The sequence below is a fragment of the Fringilla coelebs genome (assembly GCF_963513975.1).
Source record: "Fringilla coelebs genome assembly, chromosome: 3".
Classification (NCBI taxonomy): Eukaryota; Metazoa; Chordata; class Aves; order Passeriformes; family Fringillidae; genus Fringilla; species Fringilla coelebs.
Window position 1 is genome coordinate 6,894,152 of NC_140030.1, and position 25,295 is coordinate 6,919,446.

General features: G+C 37.4%; 1 protein-coding gene across 4 annotated transcripts in view; it reads left to right on the forward strand.

The window, feature by feature from the left end:
• CD2AP (CD2 associated protein) overlaps positions 1-23,518 on the forward strand; it is a 76,792-nt gene extending 53,274 nt beyond the window's left edge. For 2 of the 4 annotated variants that reach the window (XM_084201544.1, XM_084201543.1), the window contains 11 exons: positions 697-788; positions 2,334-2,438; positions 4,792-4,828; positions 5,184-5,246; positions 8,524-8,683; positions 10,474-10,616; positions 16,739-16,854; positions 17,674-17,760; positions 18,377-18,561; positions 19,286-19,349; positions 20,510-23,518. In XM_084201544.1, the coding sequence (XP_084057670.1) occupies positions 697-788; positions 2,334-2,438; positions 4,792-4,828; positions 5,184-5,246; positions 8,524-8,683; positions 10,474-10,616; positions 16,739-16,854; positions 17,674-17,760; positions 18,377-18,561; positions 19,286-19,349; positions 20,510-20,551 (1,094 nt within the window). In that variant the 3' untranslated portion in view covers positions 20,552-23,518. Of the gene's footprint in view, positions 1-696; positions 789-2,333; positions 2,439-4,791; positions 4,829-5,183; positions 5,247-8,523; positions 8,684-10,473; positions 10,617-13,236; positions 13,311-16,738; positions 16,855-17,673; positions 17,761-18,376; positions 18,562-19,285; positions 19,350-20,509 lie in introns of those variants that run through there. The other 2 variants (XM_084201545.1, XR_014615985.1) reach the window with 2 other exon arrangements.
• The last annotated feature ends 1,777 nt before the right edge of the window (positions 23,519-25,295 follow it).

The following is a 25,295-nucleotide window of genomic DNA, read 5'->3' on the forward strand; positions in this document are numbered from 1 at the left end:
AATTTAAAATGGATTATTTTTGAGCTGTTCCAAATGCAAAGAAAAGAATTATTCTTTCTGCTTTTGCAGAAGAGGCTGTGGCCGAGAGTTGATGGCTCAGATGAGCTCTGGTTTCAGGTGCTTAGCCAAGGAATGCCTTTGCTTTAGTTACTTGGTTTCACTGCACAATTTCTGAAGTCTGCTGCCTGAAATTTTTGTAGCTGTACATGTTAATAAAGGATGTCACTTGAAAACAGCTGCCTGTATTTAATTAGGACTGCAAATTTGAAATTTAGATCAATTTGGAGAAAATACATAAAAACTCTAATAAGCTTAAAATAATTTTTGTGTAAAGTCACTCAAAATTGAATATATAAATGCTATTGGGGGGTAGATGTGCTGTTACAATTTTAACTGTTACACTTTTAATGCCTTTTTTCTCCCTCTGGAATCAGAGGGCTTGAATTAAGTTGCTGTTGCGAAAAAAAAAAAATGCTTTGGGGTTTATATTTCTCAAAGATCTATTTCCTTTGCTCAATAAGTATATAATCTTATTTTTCCTTTCATTGAATATTCATAAATCAGTCTCAGGTGGCTGGTCTAGAAGGAAAGTGTGATTATACAGTGAATTTCTCAGCTCTCAGACAGCATAAGTGAGCTGTTATAATGAATGTTACTACCCATGGTATCCAGATTAATTGTGCTCCTCTGTTCCAGCCAAGGAATATTGCAGGACAATATTTTCCTATGATGGCTCAAATGATGAACTTAGCTTTAAAGAAGGCGAGATCATTCAAATAATCATTAAGGTAAGAAAGTTTGGTCTGCTCTGACCATGTGTATGGCTTTGGTGAATTTTGTACAGGGAGGTTGTGGATGAATTGAGAAGCAGGAGGGTCTGCTGGAGCAGATATTACTATAGACTGATTTCTCTTGTGTCAGAGTCAACTCTTTGCTTCTGCACTTGTTGGAGATACAGATGTCTTCAAAGGTTGTTCCAGAGTGGGAGGTTATCTTGGGGTCCTCAAAGGCCAGGGGGATCAGTGTACACTCAGTACCAAATGCCTTTTCAGTGAGGAAATGGGAAAAGCTTTGCAAACAGCCCCTTTACCTTCAGAAACAGTTCTTGTTCCCTGGGGATTCAGAATAACCAGACAGAAATTAGTGATACTTTCTGTCTGTAAGAGAAACATGATTGTTTAGTTGAATGTTCTCATTTGTGTTGAATTCTGAAAGCACCTTTTTGATCATTTTGATGCAGAGATGGTTCTAAACAGAAAATGAATCTACCCATAATTAATTTCCCTTCACTATTCTGTAGTCTTTTGTTAGTTTACATTCTTGCCTATATTAAGAAATAATGACTCTCCTAAAAAAATGGAAAGTTTAGTCTTCAAATTTCACTCAGTTGCAGAAGACTTAACACATTTTTCTTTATTAAGATTTTAATTTTATGGAATTAAGTAATGGATATTATGAGCATCATTGATTATAAGTACAGTGGAAAAGAGTAGTTATGGAAGGCCCTTTTGTAAACACAGCAACCCTTGCCCCATCTCCACTCAATCTTTTGCCTCTCTGTCTTTTTAAACCAATTTATCCCAAGTACACACTGGTCCAAAGTGGAGCTAAGAAGAGTTGTCCAGACTGAGTGGCATCCCTGCCCATGGCAGGAGGTTTGAACTGGGTGATCTTTCAGGTCCCTTCAACCCAAACCTTTGTAGGTTTCTGTGATTTTTTGGATCTGAGGCCCAGAGGAAAGCTGTTATTTATGCTGGTAAAGTATAACACCTTACTTTCTGTTATGGATAGAGGCCTTCATCCAGTAACATCATGTAGTGGAGTTCTCTGCCCCTGAATTTATTATCCAATATTGTATTTTCTCATAGTATGGTTATTTTTTCTCTCAGGGAGGTATATTCTTCTGCTTCTTCACCCTTTTCAGACCAGTGGAGCTGATCCATCACATCAGAATCACTTTTATTTAGTAGAATTGTGCGTCATGCCAATAACATGTGGAGTATTTACTGAATAACTTGCTGGTCAAGGAAGCTGAGAAGATCAAATGTTGTGTGTTAGGTCTTAACTGGGTTTATGTACTTTCCTTCCCTTTGCAGATCTTATCCTTACACCCTTATCTTATATGATGTAATATAATTTCATCCTGGATTTTAGAAAACAAACAAAAACTGACCAAACCTGATCCAATCTGTAGCTGTTTCCCCTTGTTAAGTCGGCCAATTTCAGACAAACAATTACTTTGTTGTGAGTAAAAGGGAAGAAGCTGTTGTGTAACTGTATCTGTTCTGGGGAAGAGGTAAATACTGATTGAAATGACCTGTTGTTTGTTTTAGGACACTGGAGAGCCAGGCTGGTGGAGAGGAGAGCTCAATGGTAAAGAAGGAGTCTTCCCAGATAACTTTGCTGTTCAAATACAAGAGTCTGATAAAGACTTCCCTGTAAGTTCTTGCACCTATTGTTTAGTATCACAAAAAACTATTAATGAAACTGCAGAGAGTAAGAGGTCACAGCACATTATGCTGCTTAAAATATTACATTTGTGGCATTTTTAACTTTATCTTGACCTAGTTGTATAATAGAAGAAAGAGGAAAAGGTTAATCTTTAGTATTTATGGACAAGTTAAACACAAAGTGAGGCATTTTTTGAGATTAATTAATGAGGATGATCAGGTCATTTAGAAAAGGATGTAGGTCTGATAGCATGGTGTTACATGTTACTGATTACTGAATTAAACCCTTACTGTTTAGAAAGGAGATAAGCTGTTGGGTTTTTCCATCTCAAGTCCTTAAGTAACTGTAATTACAAAATGCTGAGTGACCCTTCTGGGTCTGACTGGGATTTTTCCATGTCAAAAATTGCAGTAGGCTGCGCTGTATGAAGGATATTTTTTGGATCAGATTTAGAAATATTTTTTCATCATCTTGTGTGCTATCTTGTAGAAATTCATGTTTTCATGTGGTACTCAATGATCTTATAATTTTGGTCCTTGTTTTACAATTTTTGTTTGTTTGTTTGTTTGTTTTTGTTGTTGTTGAGATTAGTGTGATGTTTTGGTTCTGTCACATTTGTGTAGCAAAGATGGTTGTGTTAATTCCCAAATGTACATCAGCCCCAGGTGGAATGGACTCAGCTCCAGATCAGGAGTTATTCATTTATCATTTATCCTGAGTTTCCTCACACACACAGAAACCTACCTACCCCCAGTCAGAATTTTCTTTACAGATGGATTCTCAGCTGTGCAAGAGTGGCATAAATGCCATAAAATACAAGAACAGAGGGTAGGTAGGGTTGCTATTTTACAATACAGAGTTGTTTCCTACAGAGAGGGGGGGAAAAAAAAGGTTCTTTCACCCTAAACATCATTTCCCTGCTTTGATCCTTTATTCTGCTTTCTGTGCAGTGTCTCAGCACAGGGATTCACCTTGCACTGAGCAGCTTTCAGGTTCAGGGCATTGGATGGCTGGTGATCATAATCAGCTATTTGATACTGACTCCATGAAAACACAGAGCAGAGCTGTATAATGGCAAGTGGATGCTGAACTCTGTTTAATTGTTTTTGGTACAGGCAGCAAGGCTGCACAGCTGGATAATGTAGTTACTTTTTTGGGAAGAAAGAAAATAGAATCTTGTTACTTAGGTTCACTTGCTTTTGTGTCCTCTGAAACCAGAGAAAGAAATTGAATATGGGTTCTCCTGCTTGCTTAATTACATTTCACATGTTAGAATAAATCTTGTTGCATTAAAAAGAGCTTATTCAATAGCTGTAGGGGCACAGAAGTGAAATCCATCCATAGCAACTGTTTGAAAAATTCACACTGCAGGGTGTTTTTTTGGAGGGGATTTGTTAGACAGAGCCTGTATGGTTTCAGCAGTACCTGTGTGAAGAAAAGTGGTTTTGTAGGCTTTTGTATAATTTTATAGGGAATCTTGTCCTTAGTACAACCAGAAAGGCCCCTCTTCTAAAGCAATTTAATGAATAACATTCCGAGGATGAGTGGTTGGGATCTCTCCTGAGAGGTGCCAGTCTCCTTCCAGCAGGGCAGAGATTCAGCTTCCACGTGTATCAGAAAGTGATGAATGACTGTTTCAGAATAGTAATTTCAATATACAAACTGTTACATTGTGATATTTTGTACATTTTGCATTTTAATGGCTGGCATAGTTTCCCCAGCTTTCCCACTTAGATATAATGGTAAGGGAGCTCAAATCAATGTTTTTGATGTAACTGCAGTCTTTGGGATAAATGCTGCCAGCATCCATTTGTTTTTTCTTATACTTGTAATTTAAAAGTCAGTTAATTGAAGCCTTTCCTCTGATACTTAATTCAGAAATCTGCTTTTAGTGAAAGTGAACTTTTTGGTTCAAAAAATTACCTGGTTACTCTTTTAAACTGGCATTGTACTAACTAAGATTGAGGTTTACATATTGAAATTAAAATGAGTGAGATCAGAGCAATTCTTTGGCCCACAGAAGATGAAATTACTGGATTTAGGGTTTTTTTTCCTCTGTTTATGCACATTGCTGAAGCACTGATTTAATTTCAACGGACCTGAATTTTGTTCCTGAATTTTTATAAGTGGTTGTCTGGGAGATATCAGAGGAATTGTTCCAGGTCTTTGTGTTTCCTGTCTGAATTGATTGCCTCCTTTGTGAAATACTTTGAAATCAGCTGGTAAACAAGCTCCACGTTACAGTATGCAAAACAAAACACAAATGAGGCTGTCTTGGATACAGAGAATATCTGCTTGCTTGCTTGTTTGACTTTAGTTTTTTTCCTCTTTATTTTGCAGAAGCCAAAGAAACCTCCACCTCCAGTTAAAAGTCCAGGTATGTAGTACATGTCTGGTGGTCTGAGAAAATACTAAATTGCAGAAGCAGTGTATGACTTGAAAAGAAAATTTCTAAGTAGCTTTTTATTTATCAGTAATGCAGCCACTTTGAGCTTACTTTTCATACTTTATATATTTTGCTGTTGCTGTATATTTTTAAAATTATGATGGAGCCTACTTTGGAAACATTTGAACAATGGTTCACCATTTTCTGGGCTCAAGTAAGTGTTTATAAATGGCATTACACTCCTTGCAAAAGACAAGACACAACTTGGCTTTAGTCTTATTTTTAGTTAGTGACCAAGATAATTAAAGCTCTTTGAAAAATGTCTCTGGTTTGCATTTGCATTCAGCTTCAAGACCTGAATTGCCTGCTGGAGAGAAGAAATTCCTTTCTTTGAGGGCAGAAGAAAAAGGTAAGGACAGTTTTCTTCATGGTGACTTAGCTGCTCTGGCAATAGGGTCTCTGTTCAGGAGCCATCATACAAACTCCCTTGACACAATCTACTGAAGTTGGCATGTCTGTGATGTTACAAAAAATGTCTGTGGAGTGGTTAGAGGAGCTGTTAAACTCTGTTAAAATGTTTCTTTCTTGTTATTGCAGGATGTTCTGAAGATTGGTAATTGTATTGCACAGTAACATAGTTACTATTAAATTCCTGAAAGTGTAGTTCAGTGACAGTGGCTGCAGTTTTGAGCAGCAGTAGTAAGGCAAAGCTCAACTGCTGCAAAAATCAGTCTGGTCAAAAGTATTTTGAAAGAGCTACACAGAACAGGTACAAGACTCCTTAGATAGACGCTACAGTCTCAGAAATAGACATTTCTTATCCTGTTAATTCTTGCTATATTCCATATTTTCGAGTTCCACTGAATTTGGAGACATTTACTGCTTATTCTTAAAATTTAAAGGACATTCTTTTCCAAAGGCAAAGCTACTACTGTCATCCAAACAGATTCTAAAAAGCTTCTTTCCATGTTTGAAAAAACTTGCTAGGTGAAAATGTTAGATTGTATTTAAAAGTGAGAAGCTTAAATGGATATGTTGGTTGGGCCTTGCAGAATGAATCCTGATGGTCCTGCAGCTTAACCAAATTACAAAACCACTCTGTCCTGTGAATGGAGAACTGTGGCTGACCAGCATTTCTACCACTGAGGCTGCTGATGGGTTTCTTGGCTTCCTTGGGCAGTTTTTATTACCCCCATTTTAACAAGGCACCCTCTCAGGTGTTGAATATGAAAGACACTTGTTAAAGTCAGTTCTGTTTGTTCTGTATGTGAGCAAACAAGTAATTTTTATCTGGTGCAGCAGTGTCTTCAGGTGTGAATTAAGATCAACTGTATGATTCCAGAAATGTTGATCTCCTGGCTCCTTTTAAATACTTCTAAACTGAAGCAAGTTTAATTTTAAACTGGTTCTGTTTGGATTATAGTGTTAATCTTTGCATAGTTGAGCTCAACTGTTCATGGAGGAATATAGGAAAAAATATTGAGTGACACCATCCAAAAAACATAGGAATGTGAAAACTTACACAAAATTACGTAAGGTAGAGAACTCTTCTTTACTCAGATACAGGAAATTAAGGAGGAAGAATTTGTTATGTATTCAGTTGCAGATCAGGTCATTAAAATTACTTTTTTAGATAGCAGTAGTATTTTACTGGAAGCTGTGCCCATTTATCAGTGCAGTTGTACTTGTGGAAAAATAGCCCTGTTAATACTAGTAATTGAACCTATTAAGTATGAAATTGTTCTGTAACAAGTTCTCAGAAAAAAAAATTAATTGAGCAGCTCTAATCAGAAGCTATCAAACCATGTCATTTTTTATGCCTATCGGGAGACTAATCTGCCTTTAACTGCAATCAAAAATTGATCAAAAATGAAAAGTAGAGTTTCTATGAGTATTTCTGTATTTACAGTGAAAGACACTTAGTGGTCTCATGTAGAAATTTTTTTCCGGTGTAAATGTCTTCAGATTTGTATCTTTTATTGCCATTACTAAACTGTTCATTTTTAGCCAACACTCTTTTTCATTGAGAAGCAAAATCCAAAAAAGACATGTCATTTTGTCCAGCAGAAATGCCCAGTTTCTGTGCTCATGGTGAACCTTGGCCTTTGGTATTAACTTATTCCACTTAGCTATAGACAGTTTTTTATATTCAGATTCTGAGTGGGAGTATTAGAAGGGAGAACTGACACATGAGAGTTCAGGAGTAGGGTTTGATGACAGCATTTTTTTCTGCCCTGTTTATGAACTCTCTTATTTGTAAAAGCAAAAGGGATAATTTTCAACTTGTGCTCAGCACAGCTTCACTAAAGCCGATTGATCTGCAGTTAGTGCTGGCTGCTGCTGGGTGTTTAAACTGGCAATGTTGTGTATTGGGTGGGGAGGCAGCAGTGGCTGGTGCTGATGATGTGCTGCTTTTACACAGGGCAGGCAGCCCCACCGTGTGGCAAAACCTTCCACTGCTTCAGCATCCTGTGTACTTAGCTCCGTGCTGAGAGACTGCAGGGAGATGGCAGCCAGTTTGTTTTTGCTCATTTCTCCTCCTGATGTTCAAGTGTCCCAAAGCAGGAAGTTCTGCCCCTGAGCAGTGCTTTTGGCAGAGGTGTCTCTAGGATCTGTTTGCTTCCCAATACTCCTGTGAAAGCACATTGGCTTCTTCCTGTTTTGGGGTTGGAGGGGTGCTCAGTGGCTGCAGGACTTGTCCAAAGGAAGTCAGTCCTAGACCTGACAGTTCAGGCACTTTGCTGGCATGGAGCTGAAGCAAATACCCAGCTCTGCTCCCAGGTCCATGGCATATATAAACATTTCACACCAGATCAATACTTGGTTAAAAGCAAATTGCAGAAGGGGAGGATGGGGAGAATCAAAGCTGAAGGTCACTCTCTCGATCCAGTGTACTGATTTACTGCCCTATAACAGCAGTAACTGTAAAGAACTGTAACCCTTTGTTGTAACATAACAATTATTTTTTAGAATATTCAGTACTTTGTGTATACTGAACTGTGGCATGGTTTTACAGGGAAAGTAGAAGGTTTGTTCAGACTGTCCAGCAGGGTAGAGTTAGGACACATGGGTTCAAACCTATTCAGCTATTGCTTGTAAAGCAGTTTGAATTTTTCAGTGTCCTGTATGTTGTATGCCAGCTCCTCTGGACAGGATTCAGTTAGGTCATGTAGTCATTAAACAAATAAATAATTTTTATTTTTTTTTAGTATTATTCATACCTAATTTCCATCTCTTTGTAGAAAGGCAGACTTCAGATAAAATAAATTCAGCTATTCAGATAAAAATTTATTTCTCTCCTCCCCTTCTTCCATAGATAAATTATGCTGCTTGTGTGTGTAAGAAGTCTAGTTACAAAAAAAGAAAATCAAATGAATTTGTAGAAAAGACAAAGCAGTACATAGATTTTTGGTTCTTAGCTGTCATTTGCAGTGCAGTAATGTGAATCCATAACTTACTACTATTGTTTCATGTCATAGGAAGATTTATCTTACTCTAAGCTAAATCTTTTTGAGCTCAGGTAAGTAGCTTGTGTGTTTTGATAAGGTGTTATTTAAGAAACTTGCATATGTATTTTTCATTTTGATCTTCAGAGAAGGCATTTCTGACAGCTGGTGCTTTCTAACTGATTAGGAGTGTAAGAATTCTTGATAACATGAGTTTTTAAATGTGACTTCCTTTGTCAGATGAAAAAGGAGCTTTGGATCAGAAGCCTTTGAAGCCACAAGCTCCTCAAGTACCACCCAAGAAGCCTATTCCTCCGAGCAAGACCAACAGCCTACTGAGAGCAGGGCTCCTGCATCCAAAACGTCCAGACAAACCTGGTTTGCCATCATCTGCATCCAAGTCAGTATGACTGAAACTGCAGGCACCAAGTATATTCAGTTTGATTTGTTGTTTGATCTTCCCTCATGGATGAGTTGGGAAGAAACGTGGGCTTTAAGGGTGAAAAGGATGCAAGGATAAGTTTTACCTTATACCTACCATTGTTTTAGTTCTCTAAGTGTTTATCAATGTGAATTTAGGCCTTTCAAATCCTTTGAGACATTGAATCCATCTCAGAGTCAGCATTTGAGCATAACTGACCATGGGAAAGATGAAATTGCTCATCTGGTGGCTGCTGTAGCTACAGTAACAGGGTGGAGTTAAAAGAATGTGGGCATGGCCCTTGAGAATTATTATTGTGTTGAAAAAAACCCTGAATATTTGAGCTATCTCAATGTTCAAGGCTTGAGCAGTTTGAATAGGGTAAGACAGGAAAGGAAGAACTGAGCACAGGTACCTGTGCTAAAGTACTCACTGTGGCTCCTGTCTGCTCCTGGGGAAGGAAGCACTTACTGCAGATTCTCTACTCTTGAGTCTTCTCACTTGAGTTACTGGATAAAGAGGTACAAATACTTCTTCTAGATCTACTTAATTTTTTTTCCTCATGAGTTTGAAACTTTCACTAAAACTAATTTTGTATGCATACAGTCTCCCACACATAGAATTTTCCTTTTTGTCTCCATTGCAGCAGTTGCTATGTCCTTATCCAGAAGTGTAAACTAACAGCTGACTGGTAACTGTCCCTTTGGGATGTTCAGTTGGTTTGAAAGAACCATGAGAAATAAGGTTGTGATACACTTGGCCTTGTGCAAATAATAGCTGCTGCATTAAAGAGCTTCCACCTTAAATAGCTTTTCAGTATAGAATTGTGTTATATTCACTTGGTATTTTGGAGGCTTTCCCAAGTAAAGATTATTTTTTTAAAACCACAAGTTATATTCTTTTCCAGCTTAGAAAATAATTATTGTTCTAATGGGATGCACGTGTGTAGTTAAAGAGAGGTCTGTAGTAAGCTGTCAGCCTTTAATAATTGAAACCTTTAAATCTTAGAGATATTTAAATGTCTGAAAGTTTTTAGCAGTGTTTTAGGAAGATCAGGCTGCTGCCTCTTTTTCTACTGCAATAAAACTTACAGGCTTTGGAAGGTGAATTAATGGAAGGGGGCACAGGCCAGCCAGATAATCAGGCCTGGTCAGCATGGGTTTGTGATGGCAAGAACTGTAAAGGAAAATGTTTCCTGTCATTTTTTATTTATTTTGGTGGGGGTTGCCCTACTTTGGATTTTTTTCATTGTTGTTCTTGGGGCTTTTGTTGTCTGTGAATGATGTGAGCAGATATGGAAGGAATGCATAGTAGAACAAAAGCTACAAGGTGGCTTTTTCCATATCCAGCAAGAAGTAACTTGTTCTTGTAAGCCCTTTTTCCTATACAGGAAGATTTCTTTAATGTCAAGGAGTCAGTTTCTGAATTATTTCAAGAGGTATCAGTAAAAATATTATTCAGCTCACCTGTTGTTTGAAGTGTAGTATTTTGAACTGAAATGCCAAAGTGTGTCCTAAATGTTCTGGATTATTTTCACATGAGTTTTGTGCACATCTGACAACTCTGCAAGAGATGGAACAAAAAAAAAATGGTTTTCATAGGAGCAGAATTGATCTCCAGAAGCCTTGATTTTAAAACAAGGCTTTAGAAAGGGATAAAATCTACCATAATTTTTCAGTTTGCTTCTAATTCTTGTTTTTTTTCCTTTTTAAACTATTTCATCTCTTGACTAGGCAGGTTTTGTTTTGTTTTTTTTTTTCTTACCACAGAACTAATGGAGAAGTTGTTACTCTTCGACCAAAATCTGAAGTTGAGCCAGTAGCAAAACCAAAGTTAGACTCTGAACCATTGCCACTCAGACCAAAATCAGTAGAGGTAGATTCACTTGTGGTAAAGAGCTCTAAAGAATCAGGTAAGAAAAGAAATATTATTTTGGGCGTTTCTGTTTGGATTGCTAACTTTTACAGGGTTGAAGTGATTTACTCAAAATGCCACTGAGTGCATTTATGCCTGTGTATTTTTTTAGCAGTGCTGGAGGCAGCTGAAGGTAAGTCAGGAGGGGATAAGCAGATGTCAGCAGGGTATTTGCAGGTAGCTGCTGAGCTCTGGGTTGGAACAGTGGGTAGGAAGGGAGACAGATAATGGTTTGTCCTTCTAATTTGAAAGCTTGCTTTTTTTTGCTGCCACTTTCATCTTGAGTTTTTATGAAATTGTTTTCTTAATGGCTGGTTCAGTTTGTTCTGCTCTTGCAATTCAGATAAGTTTGCTTTTCTAGCTAACTTCCGAATTCTTGGTAATGCCATTACCTGTGGCCTCCTGTGATTTAGTTCAGAGCTATTCTAGATTTTGACTTTATCATACCTTAAATTGGGGCCTTAAAAAAGCATGGAGCATTGTACATTTAAATACATGCTTATGGCTTTGCCAAAAGCAGCTTGAGCCAAACTTGGCATCTCTTTAAAACCCTTGATAGTGGTTAAAGCACCCACATTAATGATCAGAACCTCTGAACTACTGTATTGATACCATTAGCCCTAGACTGGCAGTGCAACTGATAACAGACCTCTGTGTGTCACTTAGGCAGAGATCAGCGGCTGTGGGCATATTTTTCTAAACTCTTAAATTATTTATATTTTATGAATAACCACTTCAGAAAAAGCTGTAGTGAATTATACCTGCAGTGTTGATCTTGCATATCTCAAATGCAACTTTTTGTTTCAGAAAAGATTTTAGTAATAATAAATTTAAAAACAGTATAAATATATGTATTTTTAAGGCAAATTACAATATTCTAGCTGTAGAATAGTTGGTCCAAAGTATAATAAATTCATCTGGAAGATAAAAATAATGCATTGAAAGAACTGAAGCAGTTAAGGAACGGAAAAAAATACTCCTGACATTTTGTCATTGAGCATGTTAAAATATGCTTTTCAAGTGTAAATGCTTTATATGAGGAAAGGTTAACTCATGCATGTTTCTAATACAGAAGTTATGCTACTCAGGTTAGATAGTAGAAAAAAATTCCTTAATATGAAGGCGGTGAGGCCCTGGCACAGGTTGCCCAGAGAAGCTGTGGCTGCCCCGTCCCTGGAAGTGTTCAAGGCCAGGTTGCATGGGGCTTGGAGCAGCCTGGAACAGTGAAGGTAAAGATCTTAAAGTTCCCTTCCAACCCAAGCCATTATGATTATCAGCTTTCTAATTAATATAATAAATTCTATGATTATCTCTAGGGTTGTGTTAGATCTGTTACTGTGTAGCATAGTATCATTTAAACTCAAGAAAAACTCCTATGAAAACAGCTGGAATATCTTTTTTTTTTTTTCTTTACATTTAGTTACCTTGACATCTTTAATAACAAAGGTGGCAACATAGTACCTGTGTTGTCACGTGTTCATGTATATACTGCAACTCAAAATATTCTGTGATAGAAAAAGAATAATTTTACACAGATTGAGAAAAAAAATCTTTCTACAGGCTTCTGGAAAAATTAAAGATTTTAATGCCTAGATGGGGCAGGGCACAGGGGTGCACAAGGGGCTTGTGATTGAGGTCTGTTCAGTTGTGTTTGGTGCACAGCAAGCAGAGGAGGCTCAGGCAGTTCATATGCGGCTGCGGCACTGAGAAGGGTCAAGGAGCTGCAGTTAAAGGAAAGTTTCAGAAATCCTCTGTTTTGTCAAACTGACATTCCTTAAAACAATCTGCATAAGTCAGTCCTACTGCTCTTGTGAAAAGGAACTGATCCAAACTCCTGCCAGTAAAATGTAATGTATCTCATGCTATAATTCTCTACATACTGTGCTGCTAAAGACACAATACCCAGTGCAGCCAAGGCTATATTCAAAAAATTAAGATGTTGGGTCCTTATATAACTTCTAAGGCTGTTTAACCTTACAATAACTAGAATAGGTATTAATAAAAGATGAAGGAAAATGGATGGCTGGGGCTGGCAACAACTTTACCACAGTCTTTATTTTTATTTTTTATTTCTTCCCCCCTCTTCAGATTATGATCCTAGGGTAGATGAAATTTTAGGAAATTTTTTTTGTAGTTTTGTTTTTAGGGTTTGGTTTTATTTTGTTTGTTTGTTTGTTTTTGGTTTGGTTTGGGTTTTTTTTTTTTTTAAATATGGGTCCTGGTTTTTTGCAGCATAGTTTGACCATGAAGTGAGGTTTAGATTGAGCCCCTTTCAGTTTAGCATAAGAAGCTGTAAATATTCTGTTATGAAAAAACCAACCTCCCCCATGCCAAAATTATGTCACCAGCCATAAGATAAGGACAAATAATCAGAACCATTTAGAAACATTGATCACATTGAAATAACTCCTCTTGAAGTTTTAATTGAAAATTGCATAAATGTTTCTCTGTTTGATTAGAATCAAGTACTGTAAAAGACTAAAGCTGTAATGCTGGCATGCTGAACATGTAAAGCAATTCTGTTTCTTCTACAAATGTTTCTTTTTCCTGCTTTGTAAAATAATTTTTTTGTTCAGAATCTTTTTCTAGACATTCCTCTCCTTGACTTTTCTTTCCAGATTTTGTTTCCTATCCTGTTTGCCATGTTTCCCTTCTTACGTGTCAGGAAATTACCCTACCCTTCTCCATTTTGGTAAGATAACAATCTCTAAGGAAATCCAAATGCTTTATTCCATACACATCCTCTTCTTAACATCGTGAGCGTGGTTTTCAGTTGCAATTATTGGTACTAAAATTTTGGGGTTTCTATTAAAAATGCGCCTTTTTTTTGTTTGTTTGAATGCCTGTTTTCCTTAGCTGTTAAAGAAGTTACTTTAAGTAGGCTTTTCCTTTAGGAACTGGTGGGGACTAAAAATAAGAAAAAATTTATAGTTTAGCTGTTGATAAGCCAAACTTCGTGTTTGTTTGTAGTGAAATGTGTTCAGTACCTTTAGCATGTCTGGTGTATGTAGGTTGAATGGCTTTATCATTCTGTACACACAAAGAACACAGTCATGAAGCTTTTGGGCACTGTAAAATATAGCTTATAGCTGTCCCCTGAATTTTTGGGAGGAAATTTCAGCAAGATTTGTAATATGAGAAAGGGTGGCATCTTTTTACTCCACAGATTAATGTGAGTTCTTACCTTCTAAAATATTGGATGCTTTTCACTTGTATCATGGGTATTTAAACCCCAGCCACATGAGAATGGTGGAACCATTATTTCTTCAGCCACCCTTCAGCTTTGCTTCTTTTTGTGAAGGCTTTTTAAGACAAGCTGCTATGAATACACTTGAAACATTCACAAATCTTAACAAAGCCTCTCATTAATTGTGCCTGTTAAAGCTCCTAACAGCTCTGTAGTAGATCTGTGGTAAGCTTGTAGAAGAGACATTTCTAATAGTCCATGCTATGTAACTTTAGGCTTAGTTCATCTTGTTAGAAAGGTGCTCTTACTCAGTCATAAAGTCCTTTTTATGACCCAGATTATCTCCAGATGTATGGTATTGCTCTTTTGGCACTATGATGGGATTTCCTTTTACAATTGCTGACAGGCTGTCTGTAAGAATCCTATTTGATAAATCATTTTATTGATTGAAATGGGTGTAGACTGTGAACTTTCAAAGGATTTCATCAGTTTCTCTATTAGTTTACTGATTGATTGGTTAAATTTTCTCTAAAATAACTAAAAATGCTGTTTTAAAAGAAAAACAATCAAATAAAACACTCAAGCCTGCAGTAAAACCAATCAACCTACCACCACCACCAAAAAACCCAAGCCCAAATCTCCACCAACCTGTGTTTTAATTCTTCCCTATACCAAAGCAATAAATTGGAAAAGTAAAAACAAAAATTCAAGTAGAGTCAGAATTCCCTCTGACTGGAAACTGCTGGCAAAATCTTAATGTTGAACAATACTCTCAGGTGTAACAAATTCCTTTAGAAGATGTTAGAATTATGGAAAAAGTACTTGGCTTCTGTATTATCCCACCATCTATATTTAAATAGTACACAATTCAGGACTCTAGCAGTCTTCAAGCCTTGTGATTTTTTTTTCAAACTTTACATTTTCCTTAATATATTTTAATATGCCTGATGTTTACTGTTCATGGAGACAGGACTGGCTTTGCAATCATAATAGCAACTAAATTTATAATTCTTACTTCAATTTCTTGCAAAATGATTTGTCATTTCTATGGAATGACAAAAGAAGCATAATTTAAAGTCAGAAATTAGTGAGATGAGGGAAAAAGGCATAAAAGTTTTTCTTGTTACCTTTTTAATGATACCTAGCTAACATAAATCCTAATTCCCTTTGGCAGCCTCGTCTAGTGGAAGGTGTCCCTGCCCAGGGCAGGGGCTCAAATGGGCTGATCTTAAAGTCCCTTCTAGCCCACAGCCCTCTGTGACTCTGAAAGCTTTGTACTTTGGGATAACTGAGAATTGATTAAAGACCATGCAGACAACCCTGTGGTCCCTGTTGCTTGCAGTGTATTAAAGGAAATATTTTGTTGGCACAGACTGGAACAGAAATCCCTTTTCATTTATTTCTCCCTCATCCTCTTTTCCGTCAGCTGCTTGCCATTCATCATTCTTCTGTTTCTTCTTTCTTTTTTTTTTTTCTCCCCTGCTTGTTTAATTGCAGGTGTGATTGCATGTCTACACAAGACTGTCTTGACATTCTCTTGAAGAGAAGTAAAAAGCAGCAAAACTGCTTTGTAACAGTGCTATAAAGAAATGGGTGATGAAGTAGGTCTGGTCAGGGCTGTCCAAAGGAGCTGAATGTTCTAAGGCCTTCAAGGATATTAATTCAGAGAACAGATTAAAAGCAATTAAAATATTCAGTGGAAAACTTAGTACCTACTTAGTACCTACAGGTATAAAATAGCTTTGACAATGTGTGAGTAAAACTTGGGTTAATCAGGTGATTTTAAGACATCCAGACACTGAAGGGGTATGAATGGTCTGGCTCAGCGTACCCAAAGTTTTTTTCTTATCTGACCTTTAATGGGAATGCAGGAAAAGAGACATCATAGGTTCTATTTGCTAAATCATAATGTCAAGTAAGAATCAGAGGTCATGAAAAAAAATCAAACCCAAAATCTTGAATGTTTTCTATGGTGCCTGTAGTAAATACTGTGTGGCATTTTAGTTCCAGTCTATAGAATAAGTGATCAATTTGGGTTGTAAATAATACATAAGAACTGTAATCTTATGTCAATGCTTAAATAAAAAACACCCCTCAATCTCACTAAACATCTGTTGCCAGGTAAGTATATTTATTTTTGCAGAGAAAAGGCCAAGTGCTGTTGTTACTTAGGTGAAATACATACATTACTAAGACTAATTGGGGTCAGTTTTTCTATTATCAACTTTTTTCCTGAAGTTGCCTGTTCCCAGAGGATATAAAAGCATTTCTGCTGATCTGAGAGAGGGAGTTTACCTAGTGATGTGAGCATAAAGAGACTAATGAGCAAAGAGATCTTTGTGATAAAGTACAAGAGTGGAGTTTTGAAGTGTTTTATTAAAGCCTTTATGAAGTTGTATATTATCTTTATATACTGAACATGAAAAAAACTACCTTGCACAGACATAGATGCAGTTAATATCTTGTTGGCTTTCACCAATGTGTGGAGTACACCAGTATGTAATTTACCATATTACTTTTATTATTGTCTTAGTCACTAAATTTGCATTTTCATGCAAGTTCAGTGACAAGAAAATACACTCTTAAGTAGTTGAATATGGCAGCTCTTAGAAAAAAGTAATAAACATATTTTCTGCAGATGCTGCCATGTTGCTAGAGCATTTCTTCTGTTCACACAAATTAACTTGAATTTAAGTCCTAGTTGAATTAACTCTTTTTTTTTTTCCAAGGGGGAAAATACAGTTTCCCAGATATATCAAAGTCATGCAGTTGTTTCAGGTACCTCATGTGTTGCATATGCTGAAAATCCTCAAAACAACAAGAATTCTGATAATTTTTTTTTTTTTGTGTCTCAAGTTAAAAAAAAAGTGATAAAAAGAACTCAGCAAAACTTTCTGGTCTTGATGGTGGTGTCTGTTTTCCTCTTTTTGTAGATCTGTTAAGCTTTGATGATGTCATAGCTACCTCAGATAATCTGTCACACCCGACTGCCAACCGGCCCAAGATGCCTGGTAGGAGGCTGCCTTCCCGTTTCAATAGCAGTAGTCCTGTGAGTATTTTGGGGGTGTTCTCCTAGCAGGGAACTAAAAACTGGCTTCCCAGGAAACAGGACTACCCTGGGGAACAGTCTTTTGAGCCATTTATCTGAAGAGCAAAATGCTGCAGGGTTCAGTTCCTACAGGTTTTGTGTGCAGGGAGATCCATTCCCAGCAGGGAGGTGAATGTAAGAGAAACAACTGGAACTGTGTTGCAGCTGAAGGAGTGTTTCTGTTTCATGGGGTTTTGCTGCAGGAAATGCTCAGCTCTTCTGGCCTCACTGATGGTGCTTTAGGTCTTGTACATTCACACAGATCTGAAAGTGTCTTTAGTGACTTTGACAATTGGCCACTATAAATTTGTAATTTAATGCTGCTGTAATGTGGGGATTGTGATCTTAGTGCTGATGTGAGGTTGGCAGATAACCTGATTTCAAGGACTCTGCACCACCTGTTTCTCATTTTCTCAGTGGATGTTGCATAGTTATGCCAGTTACCATCTACAGTTACTGCCCATTTGTGTTTTGTGGAAGCACCTACAGGCTCCCAAAAGTGTCACAGACTTAAGTATTGCAAATATGCTTGAAAATCCTGCCCAGGATCCCTGTGTTTGATTTAAGTTCTGTTCAATGTGGGGAAGGAAAGTTCTGACTGACTGTCAGGGACAGAAAAGTCTGCTAGCATAGCAATTTAAGTTTTGTTAGTTGGTTTTCCCCTTTACTATGGCATTTTTAGAAAAATGTGAAAGGCTTTTTTTTTAATTTACTTTTAAGTTTTGTTCTTTTTATTTTTAATTCTGAAAACTTTTTCATTCCTCATGAATGGTTTACCAGGCAAATCAAAATGTGGGTCCAGAAAAAATTTTGAAGGTGCAGAAAGAAGAAGAAAGTGCCAAACCAAAGCCAGTTGAAACAAAGAAGGTATGATGCTACCAAGGAGCCAGAGGAGTACCAGGCAGCTTGGTGTTCTGTTCATCCTGTTTGCATTTCCAGTGCAGGTTCATGCAGCCATCTGAATCCCAGTGCTTGTAGTAAAAGTTCAAGTGAGCTCAGTCATTTAGTATAAAGTTCATAGTAAGAAATTTAGTGTTGAAGTTCATTTGTACTTACAAAGTGCATGAGTTCTGATAAGAGCTGCTGTATCAGGTGGTATTTCTCAAATAATTTCCATATCTGCTCAGCCTTCAGTCTCCTGACAGACAGAATAACTGAGCAGATCAGCAGAGTGCACAAAAGTTTGTTTATAATTATTCAGTGGAATCCATTAAATCATTTATTTTTTAAGTGAAGAGGACTGAAGTCTAAGTACTTTTTTTAGTGACTACAGGAATCTCAGGTAAATCCTTAATTAAGCCTGTATTAAGTAACTATCTCATATACTCCAGTAATCCATTCACACTGGACTTTTTTTTACCTTTAGGTAAAAAATTAAGGGAACTTATGCACATTTAGCTCCCATCCTGGTACAACCTGTGTGCTGTAAGCATTCAGTTCATAAAGATTTCACTTCTTGCCTTTCTGCCAATTTCTTTTATAGCCATCTGCATTCAGCCCACTGATTCCACCTTCATCTCAGAGACCAAGCTCTGTCATACTCGACTTTTTACCTGGAGACCTCCAACTGAAAGGAGAAACATATGAGGAAAAAACTTCTGTGGAAGAGCTCAGGACTCAGATTAATGATTTAATGGGTTTAGTAGATGCCCTGAAGAAAGAGCATGGGTAAATATTTCCTTTGTCAGTTCTGCAAGGGGTTATATAGACATCTTATAAATGTCTTCAATGCCAGACTTTAAAATAAGAAAGGTATTCTATGCTAATAACATATTAATACATAAATTCAGGTGTTTTCTATTCAATTTAGTCCTACTAAATGTCCTAAATATGTACGAATTTGATGTCAGAGTATTTCTGAAATTTGTACACATTTTTTCCCTCCTACTTTGCACTCCTGCATCCATTACATCTTTTTGAAAGTATTTCTTAAACAGTTTGTGCTTTCATTGTAAGGAAAAGTAGTTAATTTTTTGTGGTAATGAGATAAGTACATAGTGCAGGCCTTGTGTAACACTGCACAAGTACTTCCAGTATTGACATGACTTATATTCTAAGTAATTTATTCTTTTTGTAGAAGTAGCTGTGTTATTTTAGGTTATTTTAGCTTGACTTCAACTTTAAATATTAAATAACTGCACAGACATTTAAGTAGCCTTTTAAAATTGGCATTAAAAATTAGGGATTTTTGAGTAGCAGTAGGTAAGAAGTGTTGAGTGATGGTGGAAACTTGTGGTCCAACAGATGTGAGTAACAATTCACTGGTGGGCATGTGCCTTGTTTTGTGAATCCCACTTGTAAAATTTTAACAAGACCTGTGCATCCTGTCCTCAGTAATGTGAAGTTTCTTTTTCCCCCTTCTGACTTCTGTTTCTATCTTAACTACTATTAGGAGAGAACTGGAAAAACTAAAGAAGGATTTGGAAGAAGAGAAACTGTTGCGAAGCAATCTGGAGGTAACGTTACCACTTTGGGAGGGCACGGGGAGTTCAGGGGTGTGTAGGCTTTGTTCTGGGGTTTGATGTCACAGGAAAGTCTTAACAAACCTGTTCAGTCTCCTTTTGTTTTGCTGTTTTATTTTGTGATTGAATGAATGCCTCATGAGGCATTTGGATGTATAGAGAAGATCCAAGTTCAGCTTTCTTTTTCTGCAATATTATTTGTAACAATCAGTGTGGGAATTCAGTTTAGTGCTCTTGGATTCTGCTCTTTTCTGGAAATATGTCCAACTGGACAAGTTCCAGGGAAGACAGTTAATACTTTGCATTTATAAGACTGAAAGACCTATTTAATTTAAGTAATCAAAAGAAAACCAAAAGTAAACTTCTCTAAATTTTTGATGAATTGTTTAAATATTAAGTATGGATAATTTGTGAAAAGAACAGAATGCATCTGAAAAAATTCCTTATGACTGAATGCCACTCCTCAGTTTACTGATGAAGGACACTATCTGCAGTGCAATATGATGCCATTAGGTAGTTAATAGGATGAGCTCATTGTAGGAAATTTTTTCAGTCTGGTACAAAAGGGCATTTTATTTGTGAAATACTACATCTTGCTGGCTACAAAGCTACTTGAAACACATGAGAGAAACTTCTGGTGAGTCTCTCTTTAATGTGACTCTAAAGCAATCAATGAAAGTGCCTTAAATATGCAGTGGAGATGAAGAGGACATAACTCCACGTGTCCTCTAAGTCCATATCAAGAAATACAAATTAATCCAGGCAATGTTTTGCATGAAAGGCTGTTCTAGGAAGCTACTTTTAGGTGATGGTGCAGCATTACATGGGGACCTGTCAGGTGATTGCAAAACCCAGTTTTGACTTCTTTTTTCAGAGAGAGTTTATCCAGATAAACTGATTTATCTATCAGATTTTTTTTTTAATTTAAAAAAGATTATACCAGAACTGTAGTCAAATTTTTAATTATTTTAAATTCCTGTTCTTTTAGCAATATACTGGTACAAAATCAACTTCAAATACTGTACTGTCAAATGCTTCTATGGTGTAATACTTAAGTGTCTTTGAAATGTAAAGGTTATAACTTTGGTGAAAGCTCTGAAGATTTTATAGCTACTTTAAAAATGACTTCCTTTTCAAAATGTTTGTTTTTTCAGCTTGAAATAGAAAAATTGAAGAAAGCAGTGATGTCTACATGAGACAGCTATGGACTCAATGTTTTTAACTTGCCAGGAATTCAAAGCTGAACACAAGGAGAACTGACTCTTATTTCATTATAATGGATGCTCTGGTGTTCTACAGTCTTAAAGAAAAAATATAATAAAAAAAAAGGAATATAGTCTTATATTCAGAGAGATAAGAAAACAAAAAAGAATAATGGTGTAATTTTTTTGCCAATATAAAAGAGGCCTTATTTCTTACTGTGCTGGAATTGCAGACCTTATTTTTTTGGTTTGCTTGAAAATACTACTGAATCTGTATAGAAAGGAGAGGGAATTCTTAATAGATTTTTATTGAATACCTGTAGCTTAATTTTTAAAGAGATCTATACTATAAATAGGGTGATCTGTCTTTGCAACTAATCTGTAAAATAGTCTGTTGGAAGGGATGGAATGACTGTATTGTAATTGTAGTCACTACTTTTCCCCTACATGCAAAAGGGAATATATAATATTTGTATAATTTTGGCAGTCTTACCCAGGGTTATGCTGTTGTGCCTGTCTGCAGTGAGAATGCTCAACTTATGAACAGCATAGTGTGAATAATGAGATAGGCATTTGTTAGTGCAATGAAGCAGGTGAAACTCCTATGCAGTGTAGAAAGATTGAATGATCTAATTCCAGTAGTTCAGCAGAACGGTTTGTCACTTGCACTATTGGATTAAAAAGGGATTTAAGACTTAATTGTGAAATCATGACAAAATTAACTGTTAAACCACAAAATGCAAGGAATACAGAAACGAAGCAAGAGTCCAGTCTCAACTCAACCTGTTGTGCCTAAAATATTACAGTGTAGAGCATGAAAGAGTAAACCTTAAGTCACAGCATCTGTACTTCTGTGTTTCTGAAATCATCAGTCTTTCTAGTGGTTCAAGTATGCATCTTGATTTGTTTTACAATAGTCAGGTTTTGTTTATAATATATCTCCAAATAAATCCCTTTGGAACTTTGATACTCTCAAAAGCTCTCAATATTTATGTATTTATGCCATAAACTTTCTCAGTATATTGCATACCTCTAAACTTAGTAACATCTTTGTATTTTAATAAGTGATTGGAACAGTTGCTTTGACATCATTGTGGTGGTGTCTTTATGGAACAGAAGTTGAGATCTTGTGTATTACCATTATCTTTAACCCCTGGGCTCAAAACTTGCACCAGAACAATACACAAATAATATGCAAAGTGATAGGAGAAAATGGTATTTATTGCTGTGTTTGTCTGATTAAAGAATTAAAAAACATACAGCTTTAGAAAACCAGTCAAATTCATTAGTTCTGTTAATCAGCTCATTTCCTTTAGGTCTGCTATAACTTAAAAACATTCCTCATAGTTTGGCAGCTTCACCAATAAAAGAAAGTAATTCAGCTTCTCTTAATGGGAGTAGTCCTAAATATAGTAATTATTCAGAATGTCACTATTAAGTAACATGGAAGTGTTACTTCTTGAGAGTAATCCCACACCATGGGATTCTTCTACAGTTTGTGTCATAAAATACAAATGTCAAAAAGTTAATTGGAGAATGTTTGTCCATTACTGATTCAAATAGTTCATGAAATCTCATTGTAATCTGATTAATACACTATGCAGGTATGGAGTAATATTTGCTAGTCAAATTGCTAGTAAGCTGATTCACTCTTAATGCTTTTAACCTTGAATTAACCTTGAAGTGCATCACAAATGAATTGAGGAATCATGTGCTGTCATCAGACACTCAGCTCCTACCTGGAATTCATTCCTGTAGAACAGGTGATGAAAAACAAGAATTGAGCCTAATGGAGGACCCAGTTTTGTTATAGAAGCTCTTCACTGTGATTGGAACATGAAACAAATCCTGGAAGGGGTTGCTCTGCAGAAATTGTGCCTGTGTGTGAGCTTGCAGAGGATGAACAGAACAAGACAATCAGTTAAAGCCACAAATGAGAGGTGTTTGTTATTTAATGGCCTTTGTTCGCTATAGCAATAAATGACCCAAGTGCAATGACTTGATTTAATAAACCCTCCTTTAAAAGTCGCTGCTATGAGTATTTGTAGCCATAAGGAAGTTGCCCTGATGTGTGTCTGTCTTGTCTTCAGCTAGTGTTACATACTGGAGTGGAGGGGGAGAGGGTAATGGTTTTGAGACATTCCACAGTACAAGTTCCTAAGAGCAGTGTGCTTCACTGACTTGTCTGCCGGTGCTGTAAAATGATGCATGCTATCCAAACTCAGCAAATAAAGTGAGTATGAAAACCTCTTCAGGCATCTGCTCAGTTCTGTTCAGGATTATTTTGTATGCCCTTAAATTCTTTCTAAGGAGGAGTGTGGGGAGTGGAAGCAAAGTTTTTATGATAGTCCCCTTTAAAGTTTTCAGATTTCCATTATCTCACTGGGATGCTCTGGCTCCTGACTGTCAGGTGGCTTAGGATCCAAACAGTTGGAAAGCTCAGTTTTCCTTTGCAAACGTAACTGGGAGTTTTTAATTTCTCAGGATCTATTCATTGCCCCTTTTTTTCCTCTGGGCCCATATTGAACTGACCTTACTGTGCATCTTTAGAGGCTTTGTTTATGATCCCTATTGCCCTTCAGTAACATGGATAAATGCATGTTTGAATCCCTTCTTAAGTATGTAGTGAAGAACTGAAAACTGAGGGTATGGCATGTTTAATAGGGATATGGAAGAAGGAATAGGCACAAAAAGAACAGAGCAGCAGAAGGGCATTTTTAAACTGCCAGGTTTTCATGCAATCTTAAGATTCTCTAAAAATCTTTTGGTAGTACACAAGGTCTAGTTAAAAAAAAAAAGGCAAAATTGCAGGTGTACTTACTTGATTTTTTTTTTCCACAAAGATGATTTTTTTTTTCATTAATATTCATGGAAGTGAATTTCTGATGGAAACCTGTGATTATTGCAAGGTTTGAATTGTATAGCAAAGTATCTGTTGAACTTTTAAATAAATTCCTTGTATTCATAAAGAGAACACAAGTCTGTTGTTTCCTCTTTCCAAAGGAAATGGTAAACCCGGATTCACACAGCTGCCTTTTGGCTGCTCTAAGTTACCTGAGATGTTTCTGTTCTCTGAGAAAACAGGTGATGAGCACAGCTGGTTGCAGATCTTGGGTAATTGGATTTTGCAAGAGCTGAGAAGACAAACCCCTCCCTGTGTGTGCCTGAGGAATGCAAACAACCCCAACCAGCTTGTAAAGCATCAGACTGGTGCTGCTGGGGCCAGGGTTTGGAGAGCCTCTTTGTTGGGAGCCATGGTTTCAATCTCTTTCCAAGCCCTCTGAGATCCCAGACTGACCCAGCTTCCATCTGGGAGAAGTGTGTGGGTGTCTGAGGGCTGCAGGATGCTGGACTTTGTGACCTTCAGAGAACTCTTGATGTTGAGGAGGTATTGAGAATCAAGGGCCATTCAGTTCTGCCATCACAGTAAAGATTGAGGGGTTGTGTAGAAGCACAGCTCCTGGTGACATGGGTAAGAAGCCTAATGAAACATGTCCATACCTTGACATGGTATGGTTTTTAGCCTTTCTTTATTATTTTAATTGATCTCTCTCTGGTATTGTATCAAGTACAAGGAATTTCATCTTCCCAGGTGGGTTGTGTTGGCTGTGCTTGATTGTGCCTGGCTAAATTCCTACTTGATCCTGATGTGAGGCTGGCTGAATCAAAACAGAACAGTAAATAATACCTGTCTTTAGGTTAAAACTGGAGACATGCCTGTGACTGAGGACTGGAGTTGTGACAGCAGACAAAATGACAGGAAACCCCATAAGCTCCTGACTAACACACTGCAGGAATGTAGAAAAAAATTAGTGATCAGAGCTCTTCCAAATCAGTCCTGTGTGAAGGAGTGTTAGGAATTGCTCTTCTGTAGTGATAAACTACTTGCTGTACATTTCTGGCTATTGGAAATCTGGATCTTGGAGGTGAGGTGACATGTAGAGAGCCAACAGTGACCATGGCACAAGGTTCAGCAGATAAGTGTCACCCTTTATGATGGGGTAGTCCTGAAGAAAAGGTTATTATTTGCCCATTGAGGTTTTTAGCTGCATCAGGTGCTGTTAGTAGTGTGCTCTTGCATTTATGAAGGATAATGCATTAACTTGACCAGATTTTGATCATTAGTGTTTTGAAGTCTTTAAGAGATTGTTGTTCAGAGAAGTTGTGGATGCCCCATCTTTGGAAGTGTTCAAGAACAGGTTGGAGGGGACTTAAAGCAGCCTGGGACAGTGGAAGGTGTCCCTGCCCATGGCAGGGGCCTGGAACTGGATGGTCTTAAAGGTCTGTTCCAACCCATCCCATTCCATGATTCTATGAAATACGGGAGAGCAGAAGCTGCCGCCTGCAGCCGGAGGAAGGGCACCAACCCCACAGGGTGACTCATCCCGTTGGACTCCTGGCAGAGGTGGCAATCTGGCAGATTTGTGGGTGTGTTTGAAAGGTGTTTTGTCATTTTGCAGTGCAATACCTTCATCTGCAGGTTCCTCAGCCTTAATCCAGTCAGGCAAGAAAAGAAGCAGCTGCTGCCCAACATTATTTCTTCATGGGAAAACTCCAAATGAGTCAAGGCACCCAGGCAGGGCTGGGTGAGAGTGGGGCAGGATGGCAGCAGATGAGTGGTTAGAGAGTCACATCTGAGACCTTGGGCATCCCTGGCTGGGTTAACTTTGCTTGCAGTATTCCCCAGACTTCTCAGAACGGTGAGTACTTCCACAGAATATCATTATTGCAGAGCTGC